Source organism: Lepus europaeus, chromosome 8 (genome assembly GCF_033115175.1).
Source record: "Lepus europaeus isolate LE1 chromosome 8, mLepTim1.pri, whole genome shotgun sequence".
Lineage (NCBI taxonomy): Eukaryota > Metazoa > Chordata > Mammalia > Lagomorpha > Leporidae > Lepus > Lepus europaeus.
The window spans coordinates 834,074-860,627 of NC_084834.1; the positions used below are offsets into that span (position 1 = coordinate 834,074).

The 26,554-nt window shown below is 43.1% G+C and overlaps 1 protein-coding gene across 1 annotated transcript in view; it reads left to right on the forward strand.

Annotated features, from left to right (window-relative positions):
- RXFP1 (relaxin family peptide receptor 1) overlaps positions 1–26,554 on the forward strand; it is a 97,719-nt gene that overhangs the window by 38,603 nt on the left and 32,562 nt on the right. Inside the window, exons 2-8 of the mRNA XM_062198985.1 lie at positions 6,040–6,141; positions 10,175–10,277; positions 14,766–14,837; positions 19,108–19,179; positions 24,400–24,471; positions 24,561–24,632; positions 25,210–25,284. Of these exons, the coding sequence (XP_062054969.1) occupies positions 6,096–6,141; positions 10,175–10,277; positions 14,766–14,837; positions 19,108–19,179; positions 24,400–24,471; positions 24,561–24,632; positions 25,210–25,284 (512 nt within the window). The 5' untranslated portion in view covers positions 6,040–6,095. The remainder of the gene's footprint in view (positions 1–6,039; positions 6,142–10,174; positions 10,278–14,765; positions 14,838–19,107; positions 19,180–24,399; positions 24,472–24,560; positions 24,633–25,209; positions 25,285–26,554) is intronic.

Below are 26,554 nucleotides of genomic sequence, written 5' to 3' on the forward strand. Positions count from 1 at the left end.
GTTGGACACAAAGGAGTCCAGGCAGCCACTTCACCTCTAGGATCTCTGAGTCAGCAGCTTAGAACGGCTGGGCACCGGGGGAAGCCCCCCGTGCTGCTGCAAGGGACCCAGTCTCAAGGATGAGTCAACCCTGGACGAGCCCCTCCTGCCGCTTGCTTTGCTCCTGGTTCCCCGCTCCCATTCTAAGCTAGGACGGTCACCATCTGGGCTCACCAGCATCGTTAGTGGACACGTGGAGTGTTGCCAAATAACCAGGCTTAAGCGCCAGCTGCTCAAAGGGAAGTGTTCCTGACTTTCGACAAGCAAAGGGGACAGTGGAAAGGTGCAGTGCCCTAAAGAAAGTGCTCCCCAGGAAGCAGTCTGCCAGAGCTCTTATGGTAAAGGTCAGGGGGGTGTCCAGGATGCTGAAAACGGAGAGTGTGAGGGCCCTTCCTGCTCCAGCAACACACGTTTTCACACATTCTAGGGTCAAAACTCAGACTGCAGTCTTGCCCCTTTCCCGGGCTGACTGAGGTCTGTCCCCTCCGAATACAGAGTTGCAAAACAAGCCTTAATGACAGACCCTCTGAAGGAAGAGCTCCAGCGAGTAGACTGCTTTCAGCTCTCTGCCTTGGTTCCTGTGCCCTCTCTTGCCCAAATCCTACACTGTTGTTCTACTTAAATGGAGTTTTCCTTAGTTATCTCCTAGTTATCTGTGATAACTCTTTCATAGTTAATAACCAAGTTATTTTTGATAATTCTGTTTCTTTCTTTTTTTTTTTTTTTTTGACAGGCAGTGTTAGTGAGAGAGGGAGACAGAGAGAAAGGTCTTCCTTCCGTTGGTTCACCCCCCAAATGGCTGCTGCGGCTGGCACGCCACGCCGATCCGAAGCCAGGAGCCAGGCGCTTCCTCCTGGTCTCCCATGGGGTGCAGGGCCCAAGCACTTGGGCCATCCTCCACTGCCTTCCCGGGCCATAGCAGAGAGCTGGCCTGGAAGAGGAGCAACCGGGACAGAATCCAGTGCCCCGACCGGGACTAGAACCCGGGGTGCCGGCGCTACAGGTAGAGGATTAACCTAGTGAGCTGCGGCGCTGGCCAACAATTCTGTTTCATAGTCAGATTCTGGAACTTCTCAGAATCAGTTCTTCCATCTGTAATTGAAGATTATAGTAATGACCAAGTAGGGTTAGTACAAGGGTATAATAAAGTACCTCATACAGCATAGTAGATTCTGTAGGTGCTAAATATTATATGAGCATTTGATGTCTCTGGTAAAATACAGGGGATTACATATACCTGCAGATATGAACCAAAGGGTGGGCCTTGGCCTCATGTTTAAGACACTATTTAGGGTGCTCTTGTCCAACATCATGAAGCCTGGGTTCAACACCTGGCTGCAGTTGCTTCCTCTAGCTTCCTGCTAGTGCAGACACGGAGAGGTGGGAGTGATTGCTCAAGTATTTAGGTCTCTGCCACCCGTGTGGGACACCCAGATTGACCTCCAGGTACCCAGCTTTGGCCTGGCCCAGCCCTGGCCGTTGCAGGCATTTGGAGAGTGAACCAGCAGATGGGAGTGCACACTCACTCACTCAGATTCCCTCTGTTTCACTCTCTTTCTCAATCTCATTTCTGTAGGCACACGTGTGTGTGTTTCTGTGGTGTATATGTGACCCTCTCAAATAAATAAAAGGTATGGACCAAGTTTATTAAAGTAAAAACTTGGCAAGAAGTCAGGAAGCTCTGACAAACCAGGAAGGAGAGCTGGGGTCCCGGTGCCTTAAGCATCAAAGCCTGACGTCCAAGGAACAAACAGATGACTCAGAGCTCAGCGGAGCATTTGTCAGGCTCCTGGCCCCACCTCCAGAACCCCAGGGAAGATGCAAGAAAATGCAGACAGGGGTCACCAACATGCTGCAGTAGGACCACAGAACGAAACACCCGGAACTCATGGGTTCAGGAAAAGTGCACCTCTTTGTTGGCTTCCGTGAGACTCCACTTGAGCTCCCCAAATTAACTAAGTGTCCAGTTACATAACCACATCTTCTTGAAGACTTGTTTGTTTATTTGAAAGTCACAATTAGAGAGAGAGACAGAGACCTTCCATCCACTGTTTCACTCCCCGGATGGCCTTAGCGTCCAGCACAGGGCCAGGCCAAAGCCAAGAGCCAGCAGCTTCATCTAGGTCTCCCACATGGGTGGCAGGGGCACAGATACTGGGGCCAACTTCTGCTGCTTTCCCAGCACATTAGCAGGGAGCTGGCTTGGAAGTCCAGCAGCCAGGACTTGAACCAGCACTCAAATTGAATACCAGGGTCGCAGGATTCAACTTAACTCATTATACCACAGCACCAGCCTCTCAAGCATATTTTAATCCAGTCACTCACTCAATCAGTCCCTGGATCTATCGGGGTCTAAAGCAAGAGCTGGAAACCGCTCTAGATGTATTAAATGCCTAGATGTATTAAACATCTAGAGTATTTGCAAAATTCCCAAACAACTTGGAAGAGTGGGAGCATTGATGCCATTAGATTCAAAAGCACATACCACCATCACCATACTCCAGAAACTGGTACTGCAGCCACTGCCATGGCCAGCCATATGCCTCCTGCCCCAGAAAGCCACTTGACCCATAATGCTGGTAATGCCTGAAACACACAGCCACTGCCACAGTGGAGCCTCAATACCATGTCTCTCTTTTAGACACAGCAAGAGGGAAATGACCTTACACCTCTCTTCCACCAACCAGGATCTACCAGGGCATCCAGATCCTAGCCATAAAGAAGTGATGCATTGTCTCCACTCTACAAGAACATGCACAGGGCATGGGGTCAGATGGCGGCTGACTGAGCCAGTCTACTATACTCAGCCATGGGCCCTTTGCAGCTGTACAATGCAATGACCGTGTCCCACATAATTTACCCCTTTGGTCCATTCACATTTTCCCCTCAACTTCATTCAGCCTAGGCTAACAATGAGCTCAGATTTCAGTAAACAGTGCAGCAGACTACTGCTTGAACTTGCACACCAAATCCAGAAACTATGAGGATATCTAATCATGTTGATTAGCTTTTCCCAATCTAGAGTTAAATCCTGCCTGCTGGCCCATCACTCTTAGAAACTATTCCCTCGTGATTTCCCCATGTTTCTGCCTATGTAAAATAGTGAATTTTTGGTATGTCAGTCTTCTCTTTCTAGTCCAACTTCACACTTGTCTTCTGCGGTGCATTGGGAACTGATTCTGACTGTAATACACTGGAAACAACAAGTATGGGAATGGAAGGGCCTGAGGGGAGAGAGATGACAGCTTACTTACCCCAAGTAAAGTAACAGCACATCTTCACACGAACTACCACTACTCTCATCACATGGGAAAAGGGAGCTGCCCTGTTCACCCAAGGGTTCAGTCGGATGGAGATTTAGGGTCCTCAGATCAACTGGACACACACACACGTCCCAGCACAATTCACAAAGTCCCCCTCTTTCCAAATCCGTATTCTAGCGTTTGCTTAAAATAAATGGCAAAACGTGAATTCGGCTTAGGATGTAACTTAGCCGACTGATCAGATTTTAAGTGAATGTGAATTGGGGCTACATCAATCCTGACCTAAGGCCACTGGAGATAGAAGATTATCTTAGGGCAGTCGAGGAAAATCCCTGGTTGTCTGAATTTTTGTAGACTGAATGTAAAACCCTGAGCCTGTGGTTTTCTTTCTTTAATTTTTCCTGAACCACCCTGCAACACTTAACATTTCTTATTTCCATTCTCATGATTTATCTCTGCAACCACTTTGCCATAGTCCAGCCTCCAGGAAGCCAGAAGTGACATAATCTGTGTGTGTGTGTGTGTGTTTTGTCACTGGGTGCTATAAACTATGAGAGTCCCATTTTACAGTGGCAGCATGGGTGCTAAAACCTTCAAATCCAGCTAGGTCACACAGAGCTGTACCCTATCTGAAGTTTCCACCCTGGAGAGTCTTCTCTCCAGTCCCTTCTGGAGACAGAAAACAAGGCTGGTCCCAGAGTCTCTTGATTTCTTTAGTCAAAAATCCTTTAAAGATCTAGAATAGCCATTATAACTCCTACTCTGGTTTTTCTTGAGAGTTAACAAGGAAGAGGGGAGAACTGAGTTAGTCTAAGGCCACCCAAAGACTATGCTGAGTATGGCAGAAATAATTATATATAAAAATCCATGTATAATTTAACACTAATGTACAGAAATAGTATCTCTCTCTCCCTCTCCCTCTCCCCCCCTCTCTCCTCTTCTCTCCCCCTCTGTCTCCCTCCTCCCTCTGTGTATTTGGGCATCCTAAAAGAGTCCTGTCACCATTTGGAAGAAAATGTAGAGGTGATGCAAAAAGATGTAAGAGGATGAGGTCACAGTAGGTTAAGCCAGCACCTGCGACCCTGGCATTTCATTTGAGTGCTGGTTTAAGTCCTGGCTACTGGACTTCCAAGCCAGCTCCCTGCTAATGTGCTGGGAAAGCAGCAGAAGATGGCCCCAATATCTAGGCCCCTGTCATCCATGCGGGAGACCTGAATGGAGTTCCAGGATCCTGGCTTCAGCCTGGCCCAGCCCTGGCCATTGCAGGCTTTTGGGGAGTGCAACCAACTGATAGAAGATTGACCTCTCTCTCTCTCTCTCCCTCCCCCTCCCTCCCTCTCTCCCTCTCTCCCTCCTTCTCCTTCTCTCCCCCTTTCCCCTCCTTCCCTCCCTCCCTTCCTCTCTCTAGTTGTAACTTTACCTTTCAAATAAATAAACAAATCTTTTAAGAGAGAGGGCCGGCACCATGGCTCAATAAGCTAATCCTCCACCTGCGGCGCCGGCACCCCAGGTTCTAGTCCCGGTTGGGGTGCCAGATTCTGTCCCGCTTGCTCCTCTTCCAGTCCAGCTCTCTGCTGTGGCCTGGGAAGGCAGTGGAGGATGGCCCAGGTCCTTGGGAGAAGCACCTGGCTCCTGGCTTCGGATCCACGGCGGCCATTGGAGGGTGAACCAATGGCAAAGGAAGACCTTTCTCTCTCTCTCTCTCTCACTGTCCACTCTGCCTGTCAAAAAGAGAGAGAGATGGAAGGCTTTGCTCAAGGCCAAAGACCTCCAAGAGAGCAAAGCCCTGCATCCCCATTCCCTTGTCCATCCCACCCCACGCTTGGCTTCCTTGTCTTCTCTGTTTAAAACTACTTAACCAGAAGATTGTGAGGAATTTTGTGAGAAAAAAACTATCTTCTCCCCCACCTCCTTGAAGATCCTCTGGGTCTTGTTGGTTCTTTCTTAAGGTGATGTGGAAGTTTAAAATAAAAATCAGAAAATATAGATGAGAAAATATATATGAACACAGAATAATCATCACTTTGAATATTGTGGTGCCTTTAAAAGAAAAGAAATGAAGGGTGAACACTTGGCACAGCGGGTACAATGCCACATGGGATCTCTGCATCCCGTGTCAGAGTTCCTAATTCCATCCTGGCTCTTGCACTTCCAGTCCAGAAAGCTGCTGATGATTTCTGGGAAACAGCAGGTGATGGCTCAAGCGCTTGGGCCCCTGCCACCCAAGGGAGAGACAAGGGTGGAGTTCCTGGCTCCTGGATTCAGCCTGGCCCAGCCCTAGCTATTGTCATTTGGGGAGTGAACCAGCAGGTGGAAAATGCTCTTTCTCTCTCTCCCCCTCCCCCTCCCGCTCCCTTCCTCTCCCTCCCTCTCTCCCTCCCTCTCTCCCCCTCTCTCTGCTTCTCTCCCACTCTCTCTCCCACCCTCTCCCCCTCCCCCCACTCTCTCCCTCCCTCCCTCCCTCTCCCCCTCCCCCTCCCCCCACTCTCCCCCCTCTCCCTCCCTCCCTCTTTCCCTTCCCATTTTCTTAAATGCAGACTAGGGCTCCTTCACAGAGGCCAGCAATCTGTATCTCCAGGTGAGCAGCCAGAAATTTACATTTAAAGAGAATCCCCAGGTGATACTCAGTAAGTTTCAGACTCACTGGCTTATTTTAAAGGGAAGACCAAATTTTTCCCCGCAATGCAACAGAATATTTTCATCATCTTGAATTTCTCCACTTTCTGGGTTTTTTTAGAAGACAACAGTGGATGGCCTCTGCAATTTGATAAGTATTTTGCCCATCGCTACAAAATGCTTCCCACACATCTCTTGAAGGCAAAAACACCCGAATGCCGCCGTAAGTAATCAGATCCTTTAAGTCTCCTTTTCAATGAGTTCATGTTTTTAAAAGTTGGATTCAGCACTGAAAAGGAAAAAAAGGGTAATTATAGTTTTATACTTGCAAATTGCACTAGAGATGAAGTCTTAATTTGGGGATTTTATACGAAGATGACTGCGGGATAGTAAGTGTAAAAGAGAAATCATGTCAGGTGTCAGAAACAAAGCGAACAGCAGTCAGTCAAGCAGCTTCTTCATTTGAGCTCCCTTTTCACAACCAGCATAGTCTGAGGTGAAGGAAGCTGGTGAAATAGAACAGCTGAGAATCTGTCTGGATGGTAATGTTTGCAAGGGAAAATTCTTCTGGCGTTTAAACTGTACTTTAGAGCTATGAGCGCCTTAACTATTGCAACCTGCTGCATATAGTCACATACCAAACTCTTAACAAAAACTTGGAAGAAGTATGGAAGCATCAACTTCAGGATTAAGTCTATAGTATTTAAGGTCAGGAAGTTACATAAAATAATTCCTTTCAAATCAGTTGAATCTACTTTAATAAATTATGCATTATAAGTCTGCACCTTAGAGCTATAATTCCAACCTTAGCTTTTCAAAACCTTGGTTAAAACACAGGGATTGGGAAGGAACATTTTATTGTGTTTTTTCTTTAACATACTGCCATAAATTATAAAGTGTAGCTTTTAAATTTTTAATATTTTGTCGTCACTACTCCGATGGGATTAATTTTTAAAACTACTCGGAATCCTCAGTGTGAGAGAACACTCATCTTTTTGCTGAGTGCCATAGGTTGTTCAGCTACGCCTTGCACCACACCTGCCTCCCAGAGGACTGGGAACAAATGACAGGATCACTAAAAAACTAAAACTTTCAGGAATGACAGAAATCAGCAAATATAATTAAACTGCTGATAGAATGCATGAAAACATAGTGAACTAAGCCATGTTATCTCAAAACATAGTTTTCCTTTTCTTTGCTCATATATTGTTTTTATTCTGCAAGACAGAAGTTAGGTGGTGAATGGAAATGGCAGGGAAAATCACATGAGAAAACCCTGACTGAGAGAAATGCGGTGAAAACATCCGAAGATGAGTTCAGAATTTTGTAACCATTAGGTCAGGAAGGGAAAATAAATTTCATCATCTTGTTTATAAAGCAAAAATAAACAAATGGGGGAAAATAGATCAGACCAGCTAGAGAAATTAATTTTTGCCTGATTTTGCACTCTGAAAGGAATGTGTCACAAATAGAATCACTTCTGAAGAACAGATCTACACAATACATAATGTATCCAAATCACAGGAGTAATTGTTTTCATCAGAACTTAATAAAGAACAAATATGTTATTTACTTTTATTTTTTATTTGAAAGGTACAGAGAAAGATCCCCCATCCACTGGTTTACTCTCCAAATGTTTGCAAAACCTGGGACTGGGCCAGGCTAAGACCAGAAGCCTGGAAATCAGTCTGGGTCTCCCACTTAGGTGATAGGGACCCACATACTTGAAACATCCCCTGCTGCCTCCCAGGGTGCACAGGATGATATTATCAGGAAGTTAGAACTGCACGCAGACCCAGGACTCTAACGCAGGTACTTCAATATGGGATGCAGGCATCCTAAGGGGCATCTTAACCATTATGTCAGATGCCCAGCCCCAAAGATATAATTCTTTTTTTTTATTTATTTATTTGACAGGTAGAGATATAGATAGTGAGAGAGAGAGAGACAGAGACAGAGAGAAAGGTCTTCCTTTGCCATTGGTTCACCCCCCAAATGGCTGCTATGGCCGGCATTGTGCCGTTCTGAAGCCAGGAGGCAGGTGCTTCTTCCTGGTCTCCCATGGGGTGCAGGCACCCAAGCACTTGGGCCATCCTCCACTGCCTTCCCAGGCCACAGCAGAGAGCTGGACTGGAAGAAGAGCAACCAGGACTAGAACCCGGCACCCATATGGGATGCCGGCGCTGCAGGTGGAGGATTAACCAAGTGAGCCACGGTGTTGGCCCCAAACATATAATTCTTAATTTGACTTCTTTAAAAACAATTTGGGGGCTTGTGATTAATAATTAAATATCTTTCAAACTTGAAAGCAGTGTAAAAAATAATGGGTAGTGTAAAATCTGGGGGTGAAACTTAAGTTTCCTATGATGCCACTTTATTTAAATCAGATTATTATAGGGATTCTTTAAGAATCGAACAGAGTGGCTCACAACCATTTTTGACTAGATGAAAGCACATGAGGAATTCACATTTTTAAAATTACCACTTGAGAAATAACATGCAAAACAATATCTTTAACAAAGTTTAAACTTAAAGTATTTGTTAAGAATTGTTGCTAAACCATAATTTTACCACTAGGAGGCTACCAACATAACTCACCATTTCTTTTATTTTAACATAGCTGAAATTTCATATACAAACCATTTTCATCAAATTTTCTGTTGGTGTTTTAGCATAATAAGGTATCCATGTTATTACAAACATTTTAAAATACATAATTTCCTATTTTGTAAGGGACATAATTTATTCAATCACTTTATTGTTGGGTATTTATGTCATTTTCCATTTCCCTTATTACAGACAACCCTGTAATCAACACACATGGGTTATGTTAATTCAGTCTATGCAGAAGAGAAAGCATTAATGCTGACTTCACTGATGTTCATTGCCTTCCTTCCGTGTCTCTCCTTCTCACGACCTTCTCTTCCATCTCAAGCTTCCGCCTCCCATCCCCACAATACACACACACTCATGTATTAGGTATGACTTTGAGAGTCCATTTTCAAAGCTGCATAACCAAAATGAGTACTTAACAACTATAAAACTGTTGTAAAAGTTCTTGGCAAATACTCTGTTTACATAAAACACCAAATCAAAGTTATGATCCTGAGCCCTTACAACCCTGTCGAGGAGTCTTGCGAGTTACTCGGGAGGAGAGGGAGAACACCTGCCCTGCCGTGTCTGAGCGTGGGTCCTGACCCACTCAGAGGCTGTAGCAGCTGGGCTCACTGAGGCTCATCCACAGGAGGCTACTTGACCTCTGACACACTTGCCCACTGTGCAAGCTTCACCACAAAGGTCAGAAACTGGGAACTGTAGGCAGAAAATACTCATGGAAAATTGACTTTGTCCTATGATGTTTTCAATAGAAAGCATTGTGATTCTGGCTTTTTTGAGGAAGTCAATAGGCCTGGCCACACAGGTTCCTGTTTTGGTGCAGCCATTCCACTGGGACATCCAAACGCAGTCACACCCACTTTACCGGGTCCCTGTCGACCTCGGAGTCTCTAACCCTTGCTGGAGATCTCAGGGCTCCGAAAGGAGATGGGCAGGGGCAGCATTCTGGCTGCTCTGGGTAACTGTCCACATTCCATCCAATAGGAATCACAGTAATGACATGAATGATAATCACATTACATTGCTTAGCTACGTGAACACACAATTGCCAGTTTCTGATAGACTTTAGGTACGTGAAATCCCATCAAGACTTTCACTACAGCCCCACAAGATGCCCAAAGGTACACACCCCATTCATTCTCTTCCCGACACCTGAATCAGTGAAAACAGAAAGACTGTGCAGAAAAACATGTTCATTCCCATTTCCTGGTTAAAACTGACTCAGTCCTCCATTCAAGGTTTTACTTATGCTATTAATAAGTACTTGCTCTCCAAATAGAAGTTTAGGTAGGAACACTGAACCCCATCACACCCTACCACATCTCCCTTTCCCGATATAACAACAGATGATTTCATTCCTTTTGCAACAAGTTGAGAAGGGTGATCTGCTATTTTATAAAAGGCACGGGCTGGTGATTGTGTATGTTTCCAAATGCTAATGTTCTAGCATTATTTCAAGTTTCAGTCAAAAGCAACTTTCAGAGCCTTAATTTAAAGCTTTGCCCAACTGCTTAGGTTAAGACACAACATATATTTGTATTAAATAATTTTCTCATAGCTTTTCATTTCTCTTTTCATTATCCTCCTCTTCCTTATCCCCAACTCTCATCCTCACTCACCACCCCCTCTTTACTCAGTAGTTGGTTCTGTGCCCGGGCAATGTGTTTGCCAAGGTCTACATCTTGACTGTGATGAAACCAATTTACGAGCTGTTCCATCAGTTTCTTCAAATGTGACACAAATGTAAGTAGAAAAGAATGGCTTCCTTACAGCCAGAACAGTACCTGTAAAACTGTATCCTAGCTAAGACTGTACCGTTATTAAAAATACGTTCTAGCTTCAAAGATGATGTCATTACAACAATTGCTTATTTTTTGCATTTATTAAATGCCAGGCTCTACATTAAATTCTTCCATATGTTCATTTATGTAACCCTTCATTATAATCCTATAAAGCATTTAGTATCACCGTATTTTCTCTATACACAAGATGCCATCAATTGTATGTGCTACTGAGAAAAAGGATTGTTATACAAACTATTACATAGAGTTTTTATTGGACATACTGAAAAAGCTATTTTAGAATTTATAGGACATAAACTTTAATATGTTCTTATGGATAAATACAAAAAAGAAAACAAATAGAATAAATTGGGCAAAATATTCCCAGAATTTCATGTTTAAAATCTAACTCTTGTAAATCACCTTTTTCTCAGAAATATTGATATTTTTTCTAGATAATTCACATATGTGTATGTAAAAGAAAATTATTTAATAAGTGGCTTGTCGATTTGTAGTGCTTGTACTTATTGGTTTTTAGTATAACTTGAATTCAGCAGAACTTCAGCAGCACAAACCATCATATTTGACTGAAACTTTCAAAAAAGAAGTCAGTGGAGGATGGATATTTTAATTCAGTATTTTTGCTGAGCCTTTTTCTTCTCATTCCAGTGTCCCAGTGCCTTGTAGCTCTGACTTTTGGGTGTATTAAGACAAATAGAAGTGGTTCTTGATTCTACAGTGTTGGCAAGTCTTGCCTTTTCCAAAGCAAACCACATAACAGCAACTCTAATGCTTGAGAATTAAGGGCGGGAGGAGCTGCACCTTGGTGTTCCTGTAGGTACTGTGCCATCAGATCCACAGAATCTGGCAGGTTTCCCCATTTGATAGCAGCCTGAGAACACTGGCAAAGTAAACCAGTGGAGGTAAATTTCCAACCTGCACTAAAGACAGAAGAAAGGCCTCCAGCCTTCCATCTGCTCCTTGCCTCACAACAGCTCTTTTTCATACTAATTAGTGCTATTGGAAAAAAACAGTAATCCCAGAAAAGTGCCTAAGGTTTCTCTGAGGAGTGGTTTTTACAATTTAAATTCTAACTGGAATTGTTGGGTATAAGAATTCATTATAGTTTCACTCTATTTTCAAAGAAAATGATCATTCCTACTGCTTATATCAAGTGACCCGAAAATCGAAATCAAAGACTGCCCTTATGCTGCCAATCTCGTTTTCCATTTTCCCACATGTAAAATTCACAATCATTCTTAACAGTTCAACTAACCTCTGTAAAAGAAAGGAACAGACGGAGAAAGCTGGAGAAATGGAAAGGGATAATGTGATGGCTAACTAGAGACAGTGTGATCCCCCCAGAGAGAGAATGATTAACTGAATTGAAATAATTCTAATGGAATTTTTAAAAACTTTTCTGGCCCAACACATGTGTTATTTATACATAGTACATAAAGAGATGTGTGCAGGCCTGTGGACCACCAGTTTTCCACCAGTAGCATAAAGAGACAAACAGGACAGATCCCCTTGGAGGACTAGCTACAAGAGGCAAAGGAACAGAACGAGTCAAAGAGGATCTACGGCTTCCACCCTATGTCTAAGCACAATCGAGGATGTGAGAGCTGATGGCAGTCAGTGGGAAGATTAGGGCTCCAGGGTCAGGAGTATTTTTCAATTTCAGATCAACAGTTCATCTGCATTTGTAAGAAGAAGGCTGAGAAGTTTTCCATGAAAATATAGCATGTCAAGCTGCTTGATTCCAGTTGTCCATTCATACTTTTCTCTGCAGAGCACTGGCTTGGCCTCACAGCTCATCCCAGTCTGTTTGTTCAGTAGGGAAAAAACTCTGGGCTTTACAGCAAACACACTGAAAGAGTAAATATTGAATTTTATTACTGAGTTCTTTCAGATTTTGAGTTGGAACTATTACAGGAAAATGTCACAAATAGAAGTAAAGGATCAAAGAAGTTAATCATCCAGGTGATGTCTGTTGATTGTTCTTAAGGATATTTCACATACATGCTAGTGAACAAAACAGGCATACCCAGATAGCTAAGATTATTTACACAATGTTTGGGTTCGCTAAATATTAGCTTTGCCCATTTCAGAATTGTCTGTAAGATCTTGGAATTTAATCACTGACAGTACTTGGTGTTAGTAGTAAGAGTTTTGTTTATAAAAACTATGGCTATGAGGCCAGCACCGTGGCACAGTAGGTTAATCCTCCACCTGTGGTGCCGGCATCCCACATGGACACCGGATTCTTATCCCGGTTGCCCCTCTTCCAATCCAGCTCTCTGCTATGGCCTGGGAAGGCAGTGGAGGATGGCCCAAGTGCTTGGGCCCCTATACCCACATAGGAGACCAGGAGGAACCACCTGGCTCCAGGCTTCGGCCGTTGCAGCCATCTGGAGAACGAACCAATGGAAGGAAGACCTCTCTCTTGTCTCTACCTCTCACTGTCTATAACTCCACCTCTCAAATAAATAATATATTTTTTAAAAAGACAGGAACATTTTCTTTTCTTTCAAAGTGTAAGCTGCAGGCATTCAATATATGTTTGTTGAGAAAATTTACCAATTAGCACATTTTTAAGGATACACTACACTTTCACCAATTACCTTAAATGAAACCCAAATGCTTAATACTTCCATACAAACATTTAAATAGGGCAGAAAGAAGAATTTGATATCTAAACCAGATGAGAATTATTAGTATAAAAGGGATTTTTGATGAGCCAATAATGCAAGGAAGAAAAGAATATTTGGTGACAACCCAGCAGCTGAGTGATTTCAAGAAGAATCATTTATTCATTTAAAAAAAAAAATCATTGCATGACTGGCCTGGATAGTCAAAACCAGAGTTTCTTAGCCTTCCTTCTTTTCATTTTTGTACCCCTCCTCCAAAAACCTATATAGATATTTTTCTTTTTTTTTTTTTTAAGATTTCATTTATTTATTTGAGAGGTAGAGTTACAGACAGTGAGAGGGAGAAACAGAAAGGTCTTCCGTCCGTTGGTTCACTCCCCAACTGGCCACTATAGCCGGAGCTGTGCTGATCAGGAGCCAGGTGTGTTTTCCCGGTCTCCCATGTAGGGGTGCAGGGACCCAAGGACTTGGGCCAAATTCTGCTGCTTTCCCAGGCCACAGCAGAGAGCTGAATTGGAAGAGGAGCAGCCGGGACTAGAACCAGTGCCCACGTGGGATGCTGGTGCTTCAAGTGGAGGATTAACCTACTGTGCCATGGCGCCGGCCCCTAGATATTTTTCTATTTGTCCCTTCCTGTGGAAATTTAATACTGAATATGTCTACATCCATCCCTATTTAAAACACTTTTAAAGAAAGATTGTTTTTTCACACCCTTAAGAATCAATTTATGCCCCAATAGAGATGCATGGTCTTCTAGATTATGTTTCTCACATTGGACTCCAAAAATGTGTCCTGGGGAGTCTAAGAAAGTATCTTTCTTTTAGAAAAATTCATTAGCAAGTCTAAACACCACCACTGGCCCAAAACCTAGCCTGTGATAAGTCATTGAATTAAGTTAATCTCCAGACCATGCAGTCCATCGCTCATGTGTCAATTATATGGCACTGGGTTAAGTTAACCTCCAGACAGTGTAGTCTATTGCTCCAACATACTATATAAAGAAATTGCTAACAATAGCATCACTTAGTGGAGATCATCTGGTCCAAATCCCTTTCACAGTTGAGGAGATTAACTTGGAAAGGTTACGTGCGGTTCATGCAGCAGACCCCAGCTACATTGGTTGTAGTTTTTTGCTTGCTTGCTTTATTTTGTTTCCACTACATTATACTGCCTTTCTAAAAATGTTTAAGATTTGGGGCCTTTCCAATGCAAACACAGTTATGTGGATCTGATCTTGTCAATCTGCTTACTAAATTGTAATATGAGAAAATCTTTATATACAATTTATCGGGAATTGAAATGGGATCATTTATTGTGTAAAGATGGTACAAGATATACATATGTATACTGAAGGCTTCCTTAATGATTAATTATCAGGTGATAGAATACAAGCAATAAAATATTGAAGACCATGAAACTACCTAAGTGCTTTGCTATCCCTTAAAGAGAAGACACCATTTTATTGTTATTCAAAAATGAAGATCCTGTCTAATGTTTTTAAATGAAAATAGAAAAGGGGAGCATAATTGAAAAACCAATTTTCCCAATTTAAAGTTTTAAATTTTTGTTACAGTTAGGATTTTGTAACCTAAGCTTAAGAAAAGATGACTACTTGAATCACATAAAATCAAGTGTTAGACCTAATTCAGATGATGCTGAGTATGTGAGTAGCATCATTTAGTAAAATGTTTCCTGAAGGCTAACACTAAAGTAATTCATCTTATAGTTTTTACACTATTATAGTTTAAAAGTAAAGGGAAAAGGTTTTAAGTAAGAACAAAAACTTGTATTTATTTCAGGTCACTTCAGTGGAACTTACTAAGCAAGCTTCCTCCTGATGGCTTCAAGAAGTACCATGATCTTCAGAAGCTGTAAGGAAAACATGTATTCCTGTGATTAAGGTTAACCAGCATCTTCAGGCGAATCTGTTTCTTCCCACTTCCCTGTAGACCAAAACGCTGCACCACTGCTTAAGTCTAACCCTGCTTCAAGGAATTACTTAACTGTTAGCTCAAGACCTCCAATAACACGTTTCTCCGAGTAGTTCTAACAGCCATTCTATAAAACCTCAGATACCTGTCTTCAAAGCAACCAGAGCCCGTGTGTTGTGAATCCACCTGCTAGCACCCCTACAATGGAAATGCTCACAGCTGGTACTCAGCGTTATTCCAGCACGCATAACCTCAGTGCCCATCAGAGAGAAAGATGTAGTTGTCTTTTGCCAGATCTGCCATCAAGATTACAAAGTAAAGGATTGTCTTCCGTATGTTCACAAATTCAGTCTTGACCTGACATAGCAAGTCGTGGTTGGAATACTCTGAGCATGTTGTCTGGGAACTTGATTCCATCTCACACCTGCTTGAAGGGTTGGTTTTATTTTAACCTCACGTGGTATCTGACACACTCACTTCCCTTCCATTTAGGGCCTTGTATGTACTCGCAAAATGCACTATGTCCCAGGTGATATTTACCTGCTATTCATGCCTAATTAATGACTAAATCATATTGTCATGTGACTGGATTGCTGGGTTTAGATACTCGGTCTCTAAATCACATTATCTTTGAAATATCTCAGAATTCTTTATTTCATATTCATACTGTACTGTTTTAATTTTGGCTCTATGCTAGAAAAATCTGGTACATAAATACATGTTTGCACATTATTTAATATAACAGCAGGAAATAGAGCAGTATCAGAAAAAAAAAATTAACCCACTTCATTCAACGAAATGTGCTGAAAACCCAGATAATCTACAGAACAATATATTTTTTATTTTTAATTTTTTAAAGAGATATTTATTTGAAAGAATTACACAGAGAGAGAAGGAGAGAGAGAGAGAGAGAGGTCTTCCATCCGCTGGTTCACTCCCCCAGATGGCCGCAATGGCCAGAGCTGCACAGATCCGAAGCCAGGAGCCAAGAGCTTCTTCCAGGTCTCCCAGGTGGGTACAGGGGCCCAAGGACTGGGGCCATCCTCTACTGCTTTCCCAGGCCATAGCAGAGAGCTGGATCAGAAGTGGAGCAGCTGGGTCTCGAACCGGCACCCATATGGGATGCCGACACTTCAGGTCAGGGCATTAACCCGCTGCGCCACAGCGCCGGCCCCTTAATTTTAATTTTTAACACTGTAGTTTATAGGTACAATTCTAAGAACACAACGATCTTCCCTTCCACCCTCCCTCTCCCTGTATTTCACATTTGAAAGTAAAAATCACAATGAAAATGACTTGACAGAACTTCTGAACTTTATCAATCAACAAAGAAAAGTTTTTCAAAAGTTCTAGTACAGAAACTTCAAGGGGATAGTTCCTTATTTTATTTCCTGATGGTTGGAGTCTGAAGAATTTTCCTGACCTGTAGCACCACCTTATGTCCACATGTTTAAAAGAGGTTTGAAAACAAATTTGTGTATGTATGTATGTGTCTCATTCTAATGTCAATAGTTCTTTAGTCTATACAGAGAATTGTGTCAGATATATTACAAATACCTTCCCTTAGTGGTTTTCCTTTTTATCTTCCTTTTATTATCTTGTTATTTAAAACTTTTTATTACCAAACCACAAAACTAAATATAAAAACTCAGGTATAAGGCCGGCGCCATGGCTTAACAGGCTAATCCTCCGCCTTGCAGCGCCGGCACACCGGGTTCTAGTCCCGCTTGGGGTGCCGGATTCTATCCCAGTTGCCCCTCTTCCAGGCCAACTCTCTGCTATGGCCCAGGAAGGCAGTGGAGGATGGCCCAAGTCCTTGGGCCCTGCACCCGCATGGGAGACCAGGAGAAGCACCTGGTTCCTGGCTTCCAATCAGCGAGATGCGCCAGCTGTGGCGGCCATTTGAGGGTGAACCAATGGCAAAAAGGAAGACCTTTATCTCTGTCTCTCTCTCTCACTATCCACTCTGTCTGTCAAAAAAAAAAAAAAAAGAACTCAGGTATATATATCAATATATCACAGTAGTTTAGCATTTTTGCACAATGAACATTGAATTAATTCTTGAGCAGTCAGTTTGTTCCAAGTAAAAAAATGATCAACATAGCCTGATTAGTTAAGAAAAAGAAAGGTTCCCATTGGTTATTTAAAGTATAGCGTGGCTAAACCTCCATGCAATACAGTTTCTTGATTATCAGATCTTTGCAACATTTAAAAACAGATAAATGCATGTAAAAGTCCTTCTGTATGGGGGCCAGCGCTGTGGCACAGTAAGTTAATCCTCTACCTGCAGCGCCGTATGGGAGCCGGTTCTAGTCCCGGTTGCTCCTTTTCCAGTCCAGCTCTCTGCTGTAGCCTGGGATAGCAGTAAAAGGTGGCCCAAGTGCTTGGGCCCCTGCACCCACATGGGAGACCCGGAAGGAGTTCTTGGCTCCTGGCTTCGGATCGGCACAGCTTGGGCCGTTGCAGCCATTAGGGGAGTGAACCAACGGAACGAAGACCTTTCTCTCTGTCTCTCTTTCACTGTCTGTAACTCTGTCAAATAAATAAATAAAATCTTTAAAATGGAAATATTTTAAAAGTCCTTCTGTATATAGTGAAGAAGATGAACTGTCTACCATGTGATTAGGCTGACAGTATGTGGTGAAATGGTCGGGTACAGAATAAATTTCATATTACATTTTACAAGTTAGATTTCCTGCATGTTGGAAAATAGGAAATCTCTTTTAGTCAAAATTTCTAATTAATTGAAACTTCATTGATATTGTTTCTCCCTTTTAGCTCCTAAAATTTATAGTAAATTACAGGTATAAATATATATATGTATATATATGTGTGTGTGTGTGTATATATATATATGTATGTATATATATATATATATATATATATATATATATATATATAAAAACTTCAAGACACATTAAAGGCCAGTGGGACCTGCATTCCAACAAGAACGCAGGCATAAAGTCCTTCCTTTATCATTCCTGACTACCTGGGACAGTTACACATAGACATACAGAGCCTTACACAGGTGCACGTGGTACAGTCTTCTTCTCTGATATGTTTCCTTCTACCTCCAGTTAACTGGAGATCAGAATTTGGTATTGCTTTATGTAACTATAAAAGCCTGCATTCTTGCCATGCCATTCCATTCTAACTTAGATTCCTCTAGTACCAATTATTTTCATTTATATTTTTCTCTTTCGCCTCTATATTTCTTCTTGAAGAAAGGCATGGAGTTTCAAAACAATAAAATTGAAGTTTTGAAGTTAACTTGCTTAGCAGACTTGCAGCTAACATGGAATATTGTGTGGCACATTAAAAACACCCTTTACTTATAGTTCGGCCAGCACTGTGTCAAGCACTTACAGATTTCAAGAATTATCTCAGGAAATGTTGAAAAGTCTGGCTTCTGGGTGTGTTTGATTAGTGAGTGCTTTACTGTGCACTAAAGCTTTATTCCTGGAACATTTAAATAGTAATTTTAACTTTCATCTCTTCTCCCTCATAATTTCTAAATAAACTGGAATTTCTAAGTTAATAAATCTAGCCTAATCATACATGAATTTAAAGGCAAAATAAAATGACATGATAACCAACTTCACTAAATTATTTTATTATAGTTTCCATAGTGTAGTGGTTATCACATTCACCTGATACTAAATTATTTTATTATATTTCCCATTTTGCAATTTTTCAATTGTGATCATTGAAACCCACACATAATATAAAATTTATCACTTAACCACTTTAAGAAGCATTATGAGGCTGGCACCGTGGCTCAACAGGCTAATCCTCCACCTCGCGGCGCCGGCACACCGGATTCTAGTCCCGGTTGGGGCGCCGGATTCTGTCCCGGTTGCTCCTCTTCCAGGCCAGCTCTCTGCTGTGTCCCGGGAAGGCAGTGGAGGATGGCCCAAGTGCTTGGGCCCTGCACCCCATGGGAGACCAGGAGAAGCACCTGGCTCCTGGCTTCGGATCAGCGCAGTACGCTGGCCGCAGTGGCCATTGGAGGGTGAACCAACGGCAAAAAGGAAGACCTTTCTCTCTGTCTCTCTCTCTCACTGTCCACTCTGCCTGCCCAAAAAAAAAAAAAAAAAGAAGCAGCAGCAGCATTATGTACCTCACATGTATGCTACAATTACTACCAAACTCTTGCATCTTGCAAAGCTAAAGTTCTGTTTTATCATATTTTCGGTTTTAATTTTCACAGGTGCCTGCAAAACAATAGGATTAGATCCATATCCACCCATGCTTTTCGAGGACTGCACAGCCTTATTAAACTGTAAGTACCAGTGCCAATTCGCACATTCTGTGGTGTTCTGTTAGCCTGACCCATTCCAATCCAGACCAGCCCTGGTGCTCACAACAGCACCAAGTAGATTGGCAAATTGTGCTGAGAAGCAGTGTAGCACTTGGCCAAGAGCACAGGATTTTGGTCAGACAGGCTTCCATCTGAGTCCTGATTTCATCACTCACTGGGTATGTGACCTTGAGCCATTTGTTACCCTAAGCATTAGTTCCTTCTGTAAAATACAAGCCGTAATAGCACCACCTCAAGGTTGTTGGAATAAACAAGAAAATCCATGGAAAGCAAGAGGTACCGGTGCCTGGCACACAGACAGAACTCCAGGAACACCAGCCGTTGTGGCAGGAGTGAGGATTTGAATGGATCAAGTCAAAGTAAGAAAGTTTGATGATAATATTTATGAAGAAGAGAAGATTCAAAGACTGCCTCGGGTATTTAGTTATCCTTTTTTTCACTTCTCCTGCTTTTATAAATATGTAAAATAATGTAGAGTTAAAACAACAACACTTTTTAATTGTGGTAAAATGTATGCAATATAAAATGTGTCATTTTAAACATTTTGTAAATGTGCGTTTTTGGTGTTTTTTTTTTTTTTTTTTTTTTTTTTTTTTTTGGACAGGCAGAGTTAGACAGTGAGAGAAGAGAGAGACAGAGAGAGAGAGAAAGGTCTTCCTTCCGTTGGTTCACCCCCCAAATGGCTGCTATGGCCGGTGCGCTGCGCCGATCCGAAGCCAGGAGCCAGGTGCTTCCTCCTGGTCTCCCATGCAGGTGCAGGGCCTAAGGACTTGGGCCATCCTCCACTGCCTTCCCGGGCCACAGCAAAGAGCTAGACTGGAAAAGGAGCTACCAGGACAGAATCCAGTGCCCCAACTGGGACTAGAACCCGGGGTGCCAGCACCGCAGGCGGAGGATTAGCCTAGTGAGCCACGGCGCCGGCCAAATGTGTGTATTTATTTGAGAGACAGGGAAAGAGAGCTATGGGAGAGAGGAAAAGAGAGATCTTGTACCCACTGCTTCACTGCTCAAATGCCTACAGTGGCAGGTGATGACCAGGGCATAAGCCAAGAGCAGTAGCTAGAAACACATTCCAGGTCTCCATGTGTGTGACAAGGACCCAACTTCTTGAGCCACCACCACTGCCTCCCAGGGTGAAGATGAGCAGGAAGCTGGAATCAGGAGCAGGAGCCAGGAACTGAACCTACACACTACCATATGAAACCTGGGTATCGTAACCCCTAGGCCAAGTGGCTGCCCCCATTGTAGTCAGCGGCATTGTTGGCATTCATGCTGTTGTGTAACCTCATCACCATCCGCCTGGAGAGCACTGTCGTCTTCCTCAGCTGAGACTACTGAGCAGGCTCCACCACGCCCCTCTACCCAGGCTCAGGAAACCGTTGTTTCACTCTTCGGCGTTATGAACAGACTAAGCCAAGTGCTTCATGTAAGCGGAATCATCAGATGCTCTGTATTTGGCGCATTCAGCACAATGTCTTCAGTGTTCATCCACGTTGTTAAATGTCAGAATGTGCTCCTTTTTAAGGCTGAATAATGTTCCACTCCGTGTGAGTTGTGTCCACCCGTCCATCTCTCCTTGCACATTTGGGTTATTCACACCTTTTGATTATTCTGAATAGCGCTGCGATGAATGTGGCAGTGCTTAACTGGGTACACACCTGAAGTGTAATTGGTGGTTCATCCGATAAGCCCACATTTGGTGTTCTCAGGGACAGCTTACTGCTTTCCACAGCAGTTGAGCCATTTTACTTTGTCAGCAGCAATCACCAGAGTTCCAGTGTCTCCACAGCCTCACCAACACTTGTTATTTTCTGGCTTTGGTGTTCATTTTGACAATAACTATCTTAAGGTTGTGAAATAGTATCTCATCCTGCTTAAGGCCAAAATGTTACAGGGCTTCTTCAAAGTTACATTTCATTGAGTTCTATCAAGCAACCTCCCAGAAGAAGTAACTGAAAGGAAATGTAACCAAAAATCACATAAATAATTCCATAGATTTCTGTTTTTTATGCCACCCCAAACTCCCTCCTAACCAGAAAATGGATTGCAGTCAGATGGTAGCCTATCGTATCCGAGTTTCCATCCGAGCCGAGGCAGCACCTGAGCACTCCTTGATACAATGGAAAAAAGCCACAGGAGACTCACGACCTGCAAGGCCTCTCCCTCTTACCCCTGCCTGCTCTCCTGCGTGTTAGCAGAGCACCCACAGTCAACACCGGGCGCGTTCTCCTCAGGCTCCTGACTACATTTCTCTGCTTGAATCTACTCAATGTACTGACCAGCATCTGCTGCTTTAACGCGCAGTGGGTGTGGAGCAAGGTCTTAGAGGGTTGTACGGAACTGCAGAGTAAGTGTGAAAGTGTCCTCCATCTTCTTTCACAGTCTTTTTGAAAATTATTTATTTATTTATTTATTTATTTGAAAGGCAGAGTGACAGAGACAGGAAGACACATGGAGAAAGAAATTTTCCATCTACTGGTGCACTCCTCAAATGGCTGCAACAGCCCAGGCAAGGCCAGGCTAAAGCCAGAAGTCAGGAACTCCATTCAGGTCTCCCACATGGGTGGCAGGAGCCCAAGCACGTGGGCCATCATTTGTTGCCTTCCCCGGTACATTGGCAGGAAGCTGGATTGGAAATGGAGCAGCTGGGATTCAAACCATCCCTCTTGGAGTCGGCACCATGGCACACTAGGTTAATCCTCTGCCTGCAGTGCCGGCATCCCATATGGGTGCCAGTTCTGGTCCGGTTACTCCTCTCCCAGTCCAGCTCTCTGCTGTGGCTTGGGAAAGCAGTGGAGGATGGCCCAAGTGCTTGGGCCCCTGCACCTGTATAGGAGACCGGGAGGAAGCACCTGGCTCCTGGCTTCGGATCGGTGCAGCGCCAGCCGTAGCGGCCACTTGGGGAGTGAACCAACGTAAGGAAGACCTTCTCTCTGTCTCTCTCTCTCTCTCACTGTCTATAACTCTGCCTGTCAAATAAATGAAACCTTTAAAAAAAAAAATAAACCATCCCTCTAGCATGGGATGCTGTCATCACAAACAGAGGCTTAACCCACTACCCCGTAACCCCGCCCCCTTTTTTGATGGTTTTCTTGTAGCACTGGAGTATTGTTTGCATATCAAAGTTGCTATGTACATCTGGCCTTCCATAAGTGATTATTAGCTAACTGCTCTGCATTCATCCATGTGTATCCCTTAGCCCTTACAGAGTGCAGCTTCTTCAGGGAGATCCCATGAGGGCACAGAAAGATCAACTAGACGTGCTGGCTTTAGGCAGATCCTACTCTAGTATTTCAGGTGCAGTGGAGGGCATGCCTCTCACTCTCTAGAAGGTTCCGATGTAAGATGGGGAACAACGAAAAAATTGCTTCAGTCCTAAACCCGTGTTGCTCAAGCCAAAACTGCATTTAGGGCTCACTGCAAGGAGTGGTCACTTCAGGCCCCAAACAGTGAAGGACAAGTCTGGAAAAGGAAGAGGCCTGGGCTCTACAGAGGGGCCTGGGGTGTGGGGGTGGTCCAATGCCTTTTACCGGTGGGATTTCATTGAGCACCATGAGGCTGTGTGGAGATGGTGAAGCTGTTTATTAACCCATCCTCTGCCCAACTCGGTACCAGGTTTGCAAAGGAGAAGGCAGTGGCTCTAACATGAGGGGCCATCCCTCCCCACCCATAAGCAAAAGTGTAGCCTGGTGGGGGAAGGCAGATTGCTGGCTGGAGAAGTGTTACCGAATGTGGACCCCGAGATACGGAAGAGCAGAGAAAAAACAGAAAACAGTGTTGTCCATGTATCCATGGGAGTGAAACTTGAACTAATACTTGCAAATGAGTCCTAGGTGGAAAGGAAGAAGAGGGACAAGCTGGGAGGGGGAGTCTGAGCACCACAGTGTTACAAGTACTGCACACATGGCACCAGGTGCTGTGGCGTGCATTGCCCGGAGTGTTACAGTGACCCTGTGAAGTGGGTTGAGATTATCCCCATTTTACAGTTGGAAAAGCTAAGGTTCAGAGGAATGATTTGCATGCTTAAAGTCCCCCTGTTAATAAGAAAAAGAGGTTGTTAGCAGACACAACCCAGTGAATCACTGTACTAAAGAGATTGAGATAGAAATGAACATAGCAAGAGGGGGAGATCTACACACAGAAGAGTTCCTTCAGGTTGCAGGAGGGTGGGAAGTACAGTTGCATAGGAAAGGCAGGGTGAAACTCTGTGCAAGATTTGCCATGTCCTTGTATCCAGAACAGACCCAGCTGTCTCCCAGGTTCATCTCCTGTGTCTCCTCACAGCCTTCACCGAATTGCCCTTAATTATCCCTCCTTCTGGTGCCTACTGCTTTCGCGTAAGCCATTTCCTCTGCCGGAGTAGCCTCTGCGCTCTGAGCTGGGAATGCTGTTCTCATTTCTCCGTTGTGGCTCCCTCAGCCGAGCTTTCCTGTCTCCTCATTCCTTCGTGCTCGGCAGCCCTGGCCCAGCAGCTCCAGCGCTGGGGCTCTGCAGTGTCACCGGAACCATACAGCACACACTCTCCTGTCTCCATCTGTTTCCTGTTGCTGTAGCTGAGTACCACACTCTGGGTCATTTATAGGGAAAGGGGCATTTGTTCAGCTCATGGTTCTAAAGGCTGGGAAGTTCAAGATCTGATAGGGCCCTTCTCCTTGCAGGGAACTCCTTGCACAGCCCCAAAGAAGTGCAGGGCATTACGTGGCAAGAGCAAGCAAGCAGGAGAACGCTCCCTTTTATGACAAAGCCCAGTTACTTCTTAAAGGTCCCACCGGTCCTACGCAATACCTAACAACTGGGATTAAATTTCAAGATGGGTTTCGGTGGCAGCATTCAAACCATAGCAGCTTAATCATCACCCAGGTATCACATGCTCTCTCCCCTCTAGACGCAAAGCCCCTCAAAGAAGCAGTGACATAATTTGTCATTGTGGCGGAAAGAGGGTACTCAAGCACTTTAATGAATAAACAAATAAGTGAATGAATAAATAGACTAATTGATTACGGTGAAATTAAAGCTGAGAGAGGACACTGCAAGCCATGGGAATGTTTAGAGACTCAAAGGCAGGAAGTGGCATGATGGTAGATAAGAACATTCGAGATGGGCGGTTATTGTTTTTATTCTCTGTACTGTAAAACATCAAGAGGGTACAGCTTCACTGAGGTCTAATTTCTCCTTTTCCAGATATCTCAGCCATAACAGAATAACCTCCCTGAAGCCAGGTGTGTTTGAAGATCTCCACAGACTAGAATGGCTGTAGGTTCAGTTTATGTGGCATTCTGTCGTATTCATTTTGATGTTCTAAAAATACGTTAGTGAACCCACTTTTTTCTTCCATCTGGCAGGATAATTGAAGATAATCACCTCAATCGGATTTCCCCACTTACATTTTATGGACTCGATTCTCTTATCCTCTTGTAAGTACTCGGTTAAAGCAGACATTTCAACTGAAGGAAAAGACGAATGAAAATTAATGCTTTAAGTTTAATAGCTTTAAATTTAAAATTGTTTAAAACCGGAAAAAAGCCTTTTCAACTGGAAATCATCTCTTAATTATATTCTCCAAGGCCATTTGTAGTTCCAACGGTTTTATATGGCTTTCTGTTTTCCATCATGTCTGATTATCAAAACTGAATACAGTCTCAATCTCATATTTTATGGAAATGTGCTTAAGCATTCCACTACTATAATATATTGAGCTTGGTAAACAAAGAAAAGTTCATTTAGAATCACCTCTTTTGCCCTACACACTGTTGAAGGGCACAGACTTTTTTCCTAACATTTCTGCTTCCTCCATGTAATAACTATTATTTGTCAAAATGTTACTACTGTCAAGCACTCAAATATAACAGGACTTACAGAAAAAAGCTAGAGGGAAAAACACTCATTTAGTACATTTTTAGGATTTCATAAGAATAATGATAAGACCATGTTTGGCTTAAGATGAGAAAAGAAGCAGAAAAACGGGCTCACTTGGCTGCTGGTATTTTTCAGGGAGCTGATGGACAACGTCCTCACCCGTTTGCCTGATAAACCCCTGTGTCAGCACATGCCCAGACTCCACTGGCTGTAAGTCACCTATCTTTTTTTAAAGACGTCAACTAAATTCTCTGGTTTGCCAAATTCCTTTGTATATCAGGATTTTTTAGAAAATAATAATAGGTCGTTAGTGTCATATCATGTTTCCTCAAATTAGCATAATTTTATATTAAACGTCATTATCTAACATCTAAAATCTCACCAAAAATAAAACATTGCAAATAAATACTTTTGAGCCAGGGAGAATGAAGACAGAAAGAACCTCTTCATATGTACACTACATCCCCTCCCAGCCTGTTCATCAAGTACAGGGAGACTACATCAGTGGAATTTGATTCCTAAATCCTGAATTATTAGAATTTGATCTTCAGTGTTTACTTTTATAGACTAATCCCAATAGAATATATTTCATGGAATTTATTAAACTGTAGCTACTATGATTTGGATATTTGGATGTTGAACATCCCCCAAAGGCCCCAAGTTTAAAGGCTTGGTCCCCAAAGTATTGTGTTAATAGAACTAAGAAAGTGGAAATTAATCCAATTTGGTATTTGGGGGTCATGCATTTGGAAAGGAGATGGGATGGGATGGGATGGGATGGGATGGGATGGGATGGGATGGAATAGATTGGGTTGGGTTGGGTTGGGTTGGGTTGGGTTGGGTTGAGTTGTTAAGGTGGAACCCTCATGATTAATTACTGGTGGCTTTGTAAGAGACTCAGGTGCTCCCTCTAGTGTTGGCCTGTGATATGCTGTGCAACTTCAGGACTCCCTGCAGACCACTTACCAGATACCCCAACAGTGGGCCGCCTAATCTCGACTGTGAGCCCCCAAAACCATGAGCCAAAGTAAACTTCACTTTCCTTCACAAGTAGCTGGTTTCAGCTATTTCATTACCAGGACAAAAAGCTGCTTAACACAGTAGCTCTGCTCTAAGTCATAAGTATCACTCTACTGTTCAGAATTCAATTAGTCAATAAATTTGCATGGTTAGAATGCAAGTAAAAAATAAATAACCAAGAATAACTATTAAAAATTTTAATCACAGAACTACACATACTGTATCAAATGATGAAAACTCCCTCTGACTCTTACTCTGTAGGAGATTCTCAAATAATGGTTGGGAATTGTTTGGTTTCTAAGCTCACAGCAGATCACAGATGCTAAATTAAAGGGAGGGGACTAGAAACATTCATGGAGTAAGAAGTGTTAACAATCAATTTGATAATAAAGCACAAGTAATAAGAAGCAAAGATGGTAATTCAAAGTATGCTTGTTTGAGACCCCTTAGGGAGAAACAA